This window comes from Rhinopithecus bieti, unplaced genomic scaffold (genome assembly GCF_001698545.2).
Source record: "Rhinopithecus bieti isolate Rb0 unplaced genomic scaffold, ASM169854v2 scaffold_11938, whole genome shotgun sequence".
NCBI classification, from domain to species: domain Eukaryota; kingdom Metazoa; phylum Chordata; class Mammalia; order Primates; family Cercopithecidae; genus Rhinopithecus; species Rhinopithecus bieti.
In genome coordinates this window covers 135,164-146,135 of record NW_016806961.1, presented here as the reverse complement: position 1 = coordinate 146,135, position 10,972 = coordinate 135,164, and the positions used below count along the sequence as shown (strand labels likewise).

The 10,972-nt window shown below is 48.8% G+C and overlaps 1 protein-coding gene across 3 annotated transcripts in view; it reads right to left on the bottom strand.

The window, feature by feature from the left end:
• Positions 1-10,972, bottom strand: part of GCN1 (GCN1 activator of EIF2AK4) — a 69,734-nt gene that overhangs the window by 49,339 nt on the left and 9,423 nt on the right. For all 3 annotated transcript variants that reach the window (XM_017879054.1, XM_017879056.1, XM_017879055.1), the window contains exons 3-12: positions 10,149-10,212; positions 9,455-9,586; positions 8,922-9,030; positions 4,375-4,473; positions 4,148-4,282; positions 3,211-3,279; positions 2,975-3,083; positions 1,639-1,713; positions 1,247-1,375; positions 664-714 (exon numbers count right to left, since the gene is read on the bottom strand). In XM_017879054.1, the coding sequence (XP_017734543.1) occupies positions 664-714; positions 1,247-1,375; positions 1,639-1,713; positions 2,975-3,083; positions 3,211-3,279; positions 4,148-4,282; positions 4,375-4,473; positions 8,922-9,030; positions 9,455-9,586; positions 10,149-10,212 (972 nt within the window). The remainder of the gene's footprint in view (positions 1-663; positions 715-1,246; positions 1,376-1,638; positions 1,714-2,974; positions 3,084-3,210; positions 3,280-4,147; positions 4,283-4,374; positions 4,474-8,921; positions 9,031-9,454; positions 9,587-10,148; positions 10,213-10,972) is intronic.

The window sequence follows — 10,972 nt, the reverse complement described above, 5'->3', positions numbered from 1 at the left end:
AAAAAAAAAAAAAAAGCTTCCCTACTACTAGATCACAGCTCTACTCCCAGCAGAGAAATCCTGTATCTGTCTGTAATCCCAGCACTTTGGGAGGCTGAGGCGGGCAAATCACTTGACACCAGGAACCAGGAGTTTGAGACCAGCCTGGCCAATATGGTGAAACCCCATCGCTACTAAAAATACAAAAAAATTAGCCAGGCGTGGTGGTGCGCACCAGTAATCCCACCTACATAGGAGGCTGAGGCACGAGGATCGCTTGAACCCGGGAGGCAGAGGTTGCAGTAAGCTGAGATGGCACCACTACACTCCATCCTAGATGACAGAGCAAGACTTCTCAAAAAAAAAAAAAAAAGAGGCCGGGCGCGGTGGCTCAAGCCTGTAATCCCAGCACTTTGGGAGGCCGAGACGGGCGGATCACGAGGTCAGGAGATCAAGACCATCCTGGCTAACATGGTGAAACCCTGTCTCTACTAAAATACAAAAAACTAGCCAGGCGACGTGGCGGGCACCTGTAGTCCCAGCTACTCGGGAGGCTGAGGCAGGAGAATGGCATGAACCCGGGAGGCGGAGCTTGCAGTGAGCTGAGATCCGGCCACTGCACTCCAGCTTAGGCGACAGAGCGAGACTCTGTCTCAAAAAAAAAAAAAGAAAGATATCCTGTACCTGAGAGGACGCTCATCTTCTGGGCTATAACAGTTAGTTTTCCTTCCGAGCCTGAGAGGAGAGACAGCAAAGATTCACATTCACATATGCCACAGTTCCCAAGACAGTGAACAATGCAGTCACGTGTGTGATGCCACAATATGGTTTGTGATTCCAGAAGTAGTCTTTGTGTTGTGAAGCTGGGTTTAAAACAACGTTTACCAGCCTTTTGCTTTCTGACTCAAGAAGGAATGTTCCTACAGAAAACTTGTGAAACAGAAAAAATATAAAGAAAAACATTTAAAAGGCCATCATGTTTCCATTACTCAAAGACATTTCTTTTCTGGTGTATTTCCTTTAGTCTTTTCTGCTATGCCTATAAAAATGTGTATCTTATAAATGAAAAACCTGAAATCACCCCATCCACACCACCCGTGCAGGGTTTTGTTCATTCACACACATTCACATTCCAGTGTGATGTCCTCCTGGCCACACAGCCTCGCCACGAGCAGACTTGGAGCATCAAGTCCCCTTCAGATCCCAGCTGAGGGAAATACCAGGGACCATGCCTCAACCATCCCCATGGCCAAGAAGGCTTGCTCACCTCCGAGGATAGCAAATAGGTGCTTAGTCAGGGATTCCATGGCTGAAGAGTCACTGCACTGGCGTGCCAGGTTCCGCAGTGCCAGCACAGCTTCATCCATCAGGCGGGGACTGTTGGATTTCAGGTGACCTGGACACACAAAGCCACTGCTCAGAAGCAGCCAACAACTGAGCATCCAGACTTTCGTCTTTTCCATGCTGCCATCTCTTCAGTACTAGCTGTATGCTCTCATTCAAATAATCTCAAGAAAGAAACTGCCAGTGCCAATGTAGTTTAGGTTAGGGCCTTATTACTACCTTGAGCTGTCCCCTACCCCTGCTACAACAATTAGGACAAGTACAACCAAAACCCAAGGTGCCACTTATGGGCTGAAGAGGGGCTGGGATACTCACCTGCCAGTCCTTTCACGATGTCCATGGCATACTGGCTGAGGTCAAGCGTCACTGAGGCCAACAGACTAGAAATAGCTAAGGGGGACAGAAAGCACTGACCATGTCAATCTCAGCAATAAATTCAACAGATAATTTTTTTCTCCTACTCCCCAGCAAATGCCACTTGGCCTGCTGTCCGGCCACATGGAACCATGCCTACCCTTCATCTCTACAGGCTACATGAGTAGTCCCAAAGCTCTGCTGAAAAGCTGTATACCTCCCCATCCCCATCAGCAAAAATTGCCTTTCCAACATCCCACCAACACATTTTACTAAGATACACAGGGACAGAGACTCAACACTCAGATGCCATGATTTCAAGTGCCACCTCCATACTAAGTCCAGAATGTCTAGAGAGGAGGTTCTTAACTTGAATGGTCTCCAGAAAGTTCTTTTGGGGAGGTGCAGGGGTAAGAGGATACTTTGTTTTCTTCCACTCAACTCTGAAGGTGAACACTTGATACTTTCTGGGAATCAAAACAACGGCTAGCACCTACATAAAGCCACGAACTGATCCAGTGGGTTCCTGAACCCCTAAAATTATATGCAGTGTTCTTAGTGGATATACTTTTGTGCATTCTTCTAAAATGACAGCCCATGACTTTCCTTTTCTTCCCTTTTTTTTTGGACAGGGTCTGGCTCTGTCGCCCAGGCTGGAGTGTAATGGAGTGATCTTGCCTCACTGGAACCTCTACCTTCCGGTTTCAAGTGATTCTCCTGCCTCAGTCTCCCGAGTAGCTGGGACTACAGACACATGCCAACATGTCTGATTTTTTTGTGTGTTTTTATTAGAGATGGGGTTTAACCAAGCTGGTCAGGCTGGTTTCAAATTCCTGACCTCAAGTAATCCACCTGCCTCAGCCTCCCAAACTGCTGGGATTACAGGCATGAGCCACCGTGCCTGGCCTCTCTTTTGTTTTTTGAAATGAGGTCTCACTATGTCATCCAGGCTGGATGGAGTGCAGTGTTGCCATCTTGGCTCACTGCAACTTCCGCTTCCTGGGCTCAAGCTATCCTCCCACATCAGCCTCCCAAGTTGAGCTCCTGGGCTCAAGTGATCTGCCCACCACGACCTCCCAAAGTGCTGGGATTACAGGTATGAGCCACTGCGTCTGGCTGACTTTCAACATAATCTCAAAAGGGTCCCCAATCTCTCTCCCAAGGTCCCAACCAGGTAAACAGTGAATACATCCCCCTTCCCTCGCCCCTGCCACACACACTTCTTGTTGCCAAATATCGGGAACAGAGATATAGGCAACTCATCTCCCTCCCACCATCCTGGCTGACAGCAACCTACTTTCAATAACATTCTCTGGACTCCTCAGTAAGGACTTCTGTATGGTGGGCAGTATCAGGTCCTTAAATTCTGAGTGGGACAGGTATCGGAGCAGAGGGGCACAGCTATCCTACAAAGAAAAAGGAATAAGGCACCTAGCCCTCATGGGAACGGACCAAGAAGGAAAAAGAGTTCAGCATCCCAGAATTGAAAATGGGATCAGTTGTCCAGGTGAGTAACGGCCATCTCTCGCTCACCAACAGGTACTTCGGAGGCTTGACTTTGCTCATCAGGATGTTCTTCATGTAAAAGTCCAGTAGGGCGCTCTAGAGAACACAAAGCTCTGGTAAGATCCTGACATTCTCAAATGTCTCATCACTGGCTTAAGGGGTCCCTCTTGCTAGAGTGCCTCCAAAAAATACAAATCAATGCCCCAGATTTCAGTGTTAAGCATAGAGGTCCCACTGATCATGCAACCCCACTTAAAACCCTTCCACAGCTTTCCATGGCCCCCTGGGATAAAGTCCAAAGTCCTTGGTATGGCTTATAAGGCCCTGCCCACCACTCAGCTGGCTGTGTCATTCTAACCCATTCCTGCCACTCCAACTCCTCTCGCCTTCTCTCTGTTCCTGCCCACAGGCTTTCTCTGCCCAAAATGCTCTGCCTCACCTCTTGACCTTGCTAATTCCTCTTCACTCTCAAAGTTCCTTCTTTAGAGAGATGTGTTCTCTGACCCACAGCCTAAATCAGGTCCTTCCGTTGTGGAGTCTCACAGCTTCTTACACTTTCCCTTTGTAGCACATACTAGTTATAATTAACTAGACTATCTGTTTAATGTCAGTTTCTCAGACTCAGTTCCCTGGGGGCAGGGGTCACAGCTCCCTCACTCGCTGGTGTACCCCCAACACCGGGCACAGTGCCTAGAACATGGCAGCCACTCAACTGGGATAAATAAGTGACTGCATGAACAAGCAAACTATCACCCAAGCCAGAAACAGAAGGGAAACTTTCCAACTCCTAAAAGTGCATGTATCATGGCAAAAGGCCACAGTCTCACATGAGAAAATCAACAAGTTTCAGATGAGGTCAACAGCTAGGGTCACCAGGGCAAAGCAGGTTCCCATTCCTTCCCTCCAGCGAACTCCCAACATTCCCAGCATAGCAAACCCACAGTCACTCTGCCTTGGCACTTGCCTTGTGCCGACTGACCACGTCCATCTCCTTGTGGCTCGTGCAGAACTGCACCAGCAGCCCCAGCATACCAGCATAGTTCTGGTTGGGCTCTAGGCTGAGAATGGCTGACAAGTACTGTTCCACCAGCCCGGGGTTCTAAAGAGGAAAGTGCCAGGCAGGTGTATAAGATGGCAGCGGGGGAGTGGCATGGAAGAAGCAATGCCTGCCAGCCCCTGCAGTCCTGTCACCTCTTTCCACAGCTTCGTGAGTTTCTTCACAGCACCATCCACGGCGTGCTTGTGGGAGCCGCCCAGCACCTCCAGCAAGAGCAGGCACTGCACTTCCACCTGCCAGGACCAGGAAAGACTCAGGTCAAGATGGGACACAAGATTGAGGGTCCCATGGCCCTCATAACCTGCAAAGACCTCCATCAGCCCCTCCAAATCCTGGCTTCATCTCCACTCAGCTTCTCCTACTCAACTCCAGCCAGATCCTCCTCCCTCCACCTCACACATTTAGTTCTGTCCTTTAACGACACTGTTCCCTCTAGGGTTCATTTAATAAGTATTTGGTGATCACCTATTATGAGTCAGACAATGAAGGCACAAGAGGAGTAAGACAGATATGGTCCCTGCTTTTTTTTTTTTAAGACGGAGTCTCGCTATGTCCCCAGGGTGGAGTGCAGTGGCACAATCTCAGCTCACTACAACCTCCACCTCCTGGGTTCAAGTGATTCTGCTGCCTCAGTCTCCCAAGTAGCTGTGACTACAGGTGCGTGCCACCACATTCAGTTAATTTTTGTATTTTCAGTAGAGACAGGGTTTCACCACGTCGGCCATGATAGTCTCGATCTCTTGACCTCATGATCTGCCCGCCTCGGCCACCCAAAGTGCTGGGATTACAGGCATGACCCACTGTGCCCAGCCAGTCCCTGCTTTCATGTACCTTAGAATTCAGAGAAAAAAAATGATATTAAACAAATAAATACACAAATGAATATACAATTTCAGTGAGGTTTAAGTGCTATCCAGGAAAAGAAAAAGGGTCCTGTTTCATTTACTTCGTATCTGCCTTGACCTGTCCGTCATTAATTCCACAAATACTTACTGACCACTGACTACATGGCAGGCTCTATGCTGAGCACTGTGAATACAGAAGTGCAGCTTGATATGGCCATTCAAACTGCATGGAGTTCACACCGTCCAACCCAGATTGACATACATAATAGGTCCTTGACTAAAAAAATCTCAGAGGCTGCCGGACCTAGTGGCTCACACCTGTAATCCCAGCACTTTGGGAGGTCAAGGCAGGCGGATCACCTGAGGTCGGGAGTTTGATACCAGCCTTACCAACATGGAGAAACCCTGTCTCTACTAAAAACACAAAATTGGCTGGGCGTGGTGGCGCATGCCTATAATCCCACCTACTCGGGAGGCTGAGGCAGGAGAATCACTTGAACCCAGGAGGCGGAGGTTGCGGTCAGCCAAGATCACACCATTGCACTCCAGCCTGGGCAACAAGAGCGAAAGTCCATCTCAAAAAAAAAAAAAAAAAAGGCCAGGGGCAATGGTTCACGCCTGTAATCCCAACACTTTGGGAGGCCGAGGCGGGCGGATCACAAGGTCAAGAGATCGAGACCATCCTGGCTAACACGGTGAAACCCTGTCTCTACTAAAAATACAAAAAATTAGCCGGGCAAGGTGGCGGGCACCTGTAATACCAGCAACTTGGGATGCTGAGGCAGGAGAATGGCGTGAACCTGGGAGGCGGAGCTTGCAGGGAGCTGAGATCGCACCACTGCACTCCAGCCTGGGTGACAGAGCGAGACTCCATCTCAAAAAAAAAAAACAAAGAAAACAGATACGCTTGTGAAAGCAATGCTGATAAATTCTATCTGTATATATACAAAATGGCATATGTACAAGGTTATTCATTGCAGCACTGTTAATTAACAATAAAAAAAACGGGCCAGGCACGGTGGCTCACGCCTGTAATCCCAGCACTTTGGGAGGCCGAGGCGGGTGGATCACGAGGGCAGGAGATTGAGACCATCCTGGCTAATACGATGAAACCCCGTTTCTAAGGCCGGGCTGCGGCATGCCTCAAGCCGTGTAATCCCAGCACTTTGGTGAGCCGAGACGGCGCGCATCACGACGGTCAGAGATCAAGACCATCCTGGCTTAACATGGCTGAAAACCCCGTCTCTACTAAAAAAAACTACAGAAAACTAGCCGGCGCGACGTCGGGCGGCCGCCTGTAGTCCCAGCTACGCCGGGGAGGCCTGAGACAGGAGAATGGCGTGAACCCGGGAGGCGCGAGCTTGCAGTGAGCCTGAGATCCGCGCCACAGCACTCCAAGCCTGTGACAGAGCGCAGACTCCATCTCAAAAAAAAAAAAGAAACCCGTTCTACTAAAAATACAAAAAATTAGCCAGACGTGGGTGGCAGGCCCACCTGCTGAGTCCCAGCGTACCGGGAGGCTGCATGCCAGAGAATGGCGTGAACCCGGAGGCGCGAGCCTTGCCCAGTGAGCCAAGATCGCTGCACTGCCACTCCAGCCTGGCGACGCGAGGCCAAGCTCCGCTCTTAAAAAAAAAAAAAAAAAAGAGAAAAAAAAAAAAAAAACCAATGCTGATAAATTCTATTTGCATATATACAAAATGGCATATGTACAAGGTTATTCATTGCAGCACTGTTAGTAACAATAAAAAACCATAAACAACAGAAGATTCCCTATATACAGTGTGGTACAGAAAGGATTACTGGCTGGGCATGGTGGCTCACGCCTATAAACCCAGCACTTCAGAAGACCGAAGCAGGTGGTTCCCTTGAGCCCAGGAGTTCAAGACCAACCTGGGCAACGAAAGAAAACCCCATCTCTAAAAAAATACAAAAATTAGCCAGGCATACACCAGCATGCCTGTAGCCCCAGCTACTCAGGAGGCTGCAATAGAAGGATCACTTGAGCCCAGGAGGTCAAGGCTGCAGTGAGCCGAGATCATGCCACTGTGCTCCAGCCTGGGTGACAGAGCAAGATCTTTGTCTCAAAAAAAAAAAAAAAAAAAAAAAGAAATCTACAGAATCATGGTGTGTAAAAAAAAAAATCTTTTAATGTATTTTTTAAAAGTAGGCTAGGCACAATGGCTTATACCTGTAATCCCTGCACTTTGGGAGGCTGAGACAGACAGATCACCTGAGGTCGGGAGTTTGAGACTAGCCTGGCCAACATGGCGAAATCCCACTGCTACTAAAAATACAAAAATTAGCCAGGTGTGATGGCATACACATATAGTCCCAGTTATACTCAGGAGGCTGAGGGTGGAGAATTGCTTGAACCCAGGGGGCAGAGGTTGCAGTGAGCCGAGATTGCTCCATTACATTCCAACCTGAGTGACAGAATCAGACTCTGTCTCTCAAAGAAAAAAAAAAAACCACTCAGTGGAAATAAGCCAATAAGCTTGCACCGTCTCACAAGGAGGCTTTTGGTAACAATGACACCTATGCCCTGAAGGTGATCCAAGAGAGTCCGAGCTCACAACAATACATAATCCTTGACCCTCAAGGTTTCAGCATTCTAATCCATCATCCATCAATTATACTGATAGCCACTCCATGCTGGTCCCCAGAGCTGTGCTGGTTAAGCTACTGGGGATGCCGCTCTCTATCTAACTAGCAGGCTGCTTCATGGAGAGGTACCTGTGTTTCCTAAGGCTGGTCATCACTGGCACCTACCTGCATGAGACTCTCCAGTTTCCACAGCCATCTCAACCCTCAACTAAACCTGGCCTTATACAACAACTCTTTAAGGCGGACAGGGTGGGTAGTATTTTCTTTCCCACTTTGCAAATGAGGAAGTGGGCTCAGAAGTTAAGTGACTCAGCCAAGTCTCATGGACAAGAATCAGATCCAAGGCCAGGCAAAGTGGCTCACGCCTGTAATCCCAACACTTTGGAAGGCCAAGGCAGGCGGATCATCTGAGGTCAGGACTTCAAGGCCAGCCTGGCCATCATGGAAAAACCCTGTCTCCACTAAAAATACAAAAAAATTAGCCAGGCAGGGTGGCAGGCTCCTGTAATCCCAGCTACTCGGAAGGCTGAGGCAGGAGAATCGCTTGAATCCAGGAGGCGGAGCTTGCAGTGAGCTGACACCACACTACTGCACTCCAGCCTGAGCAACAGAGCAAGACTCCGTCTCAAAAAAGCAAAAACCACTCCTCATGACCTACACTAAGCCTATCCAGGCACATGTCTGCTCTGCTCACCTCCCAACCTGGTGAGCAGACATGTGGAAAGAAAAAGAAGAGAATGTGGAAGAAGCAGGTAGAGAATGGAAGGAGGGAATGTAAGAACCAAAACTAAGACAAGAAATCCATTCCATTCACCAGTTCAACACTGAAATCAAACACAGGGAATAGAATGATTAGCCAGAAAAAAACCAAGAGGATTTATACTATGATATTTTCTAGTCTAGTTGCTTTTTGACTGTCTTCCCAACTCTGGCCTGTCACAGCTTCCACACATGCCATGAAATCAGGGGCCTCATTTCTGTTGTCCATCACTGCAATTCCAGTGCTTAGCACCATGCCTGACAGAGAAGCTCCAAAATGTCGAATACACCAAGGAATGTGATTATGAAGCACTCATGGCCATCCACCAAAGCCACATGCCTCGGGACAACTCAGAGTGTCTGGTCACCCAGCACCCAGAAAAGCACTTGGCACTAAGAAGGTGCTGAAACATGCCCTAACTCCTGGCAGAAAGCTGATCCTTGCTACTTCAGAGACGCAGGGAACCTACCAGTTTGTTCCAGATGTCTCCTTGTCGCTTGGCTCTCGACGGAAAGACAATGCGCACCAGGAGGCAGGTCCAGGTCAAGGCCAGCAAGGCGGCAGAGCCACTGCTCTTACTGCAGAGCAGAGTAGGGGGTGAGTTCAGAGCAGCTTGAGGACGAACACTGTCCCTAAGGCCCCCGCTGATAATGCAGGACCCTCCCTTGACCTCATGGAACAGAACTTGAACCAGTTCCCCACAAACCATCTGTGGCAATTCAGGACAAGGAGTCCAGGTTTCAGTGGCCAAACTCCCATCTCTTGGCACTGACAACTATATAAAACAAACAGACGGCTTCCACCATTAGGGGCCTGGTGGGCAACTGGTTCCCCTCAAAATGGCCTTGCTTCCACTGTTTCCCAACCCTGCTCCCCCGGAAAGTGGTTTCCTCCACTAGGCTTGCCATCCTGGCTCCTCCCTCTGGTGCATGGTCAACTGCATCAGCTTCTCCTGAGCAGGCCTCTACCAATTCTCAAGGGGCCACAACTTTTACCTCTTACCTGGGAACACCTGCTTTGGAGCCTATACCGCAAGACTGCAGAGAGTGTAGAAGGTTCTTAGCAGTGGCTTCTGGCTGGGCCTCAGCCAGCTGCTGGATGGCTGCCTGCAAGGCCCTGCGGGAAGCTGCATCTCTAGGGGAGAGGCAAAGGGAAAGGTGAACATGCAGACCTCAAGCAAAGGCAGGGGCAAGGCTGCTCAGGCCATGCACTGGTCTTTCTCAGGAGAAAGTGATCACACCATATTCCAGTGGATCACAGAGGAGGGATTAGGAAATAACTAGATAAACTCATCTCCTCCTAGAGTTCTAAAAGTATCTCATAAGGGCAAATAAGCCATGGAGTGTGTAAGGGCAGCACCTACATTTATGGACCAGTTATAAGGGTCTCAAAGCCAGGCGATTTAACACACATGACTAATGGCAGCATACACACACTGACCACTATGGCGCAGCAGGCAACTATTCCAGGCACCTCACGCTTTCTACTAACCACCCATGAGATAGAGAATGGCATCATCCCCATTCTGCAGACAAGGAAACTGAGGCACAGAGAGGTGAAGTAACTTGCCCAGGATCTAACAGCTAGGACGTGATATAGCCCAGATTTGGCACCAGGCCGTCTGGCTCTAACCACTACCCTAAATCCCCTCTCTGTACAAAGTGCTCCAGATACGGGGCCTTTGGCTGGGACTCACCTATATCGATGCAGAGTCAAGCAGAACAATTTGCAGAGCCCCTTCACTGCTCCCTCTGGCAGATCTGAAACCAAAGATTACACAGAGATTAGTCAATAAAAATGACTTGATAAGCTGCTGGAGTCAGGTATCCCGCCAGACATGATCTCAGCCCACTTGGCACTCCCCATAAATTTAAGACTTTCCTCCCCAAGAGGAAAAAGCAACAACAAAACAGGACTCTAGGAAAACGCCTGGCACAGAAAAGCTTTGGGTAGACATTTGCTAAATGAATGAAACTAAGAAAATACAGGTGGCCTTGAAACCTCACATGCCATCAAGTGGAGGTTCAGGAGTGCTGGAATGATTCTACTTCTTGAACTGGGTGCTGGTTATACTGGTGTTTAATATGTGATGATTCAGTGAGCTGTTCGATTAGGAGGTGTACCTTTCTTTACATACATTCTAATAAACACTTTTAAAACCAGTACAACATTGAAGTACTATGAGGGACCAGAAAAGGGAAGAACACCTATAACTGGAGAGTTTCTGAAAGTCTGAAGGACACATAAGCTTGGCCTGACAGATTAGGATGCTCTGGAAAAATGGAAAGAGAGGGAGATACATGTGGAGTGCAGGGTTAAGAAGGCGTAATACCTATTCAGAACACATAAGGAAGAGGGGGACTAATAACACCCCAGCTCTCAGTGCTAACAAGATGCCAGACCTTGCTCTACATAATTCATACACATTAACTCACTTAATCCATATAAGGTAGGCACTGTTATTAAGCCCCCCCCCAACCCCCCCCCGACCACCACCCCCCCCCGCCCCCTCCAACCCCC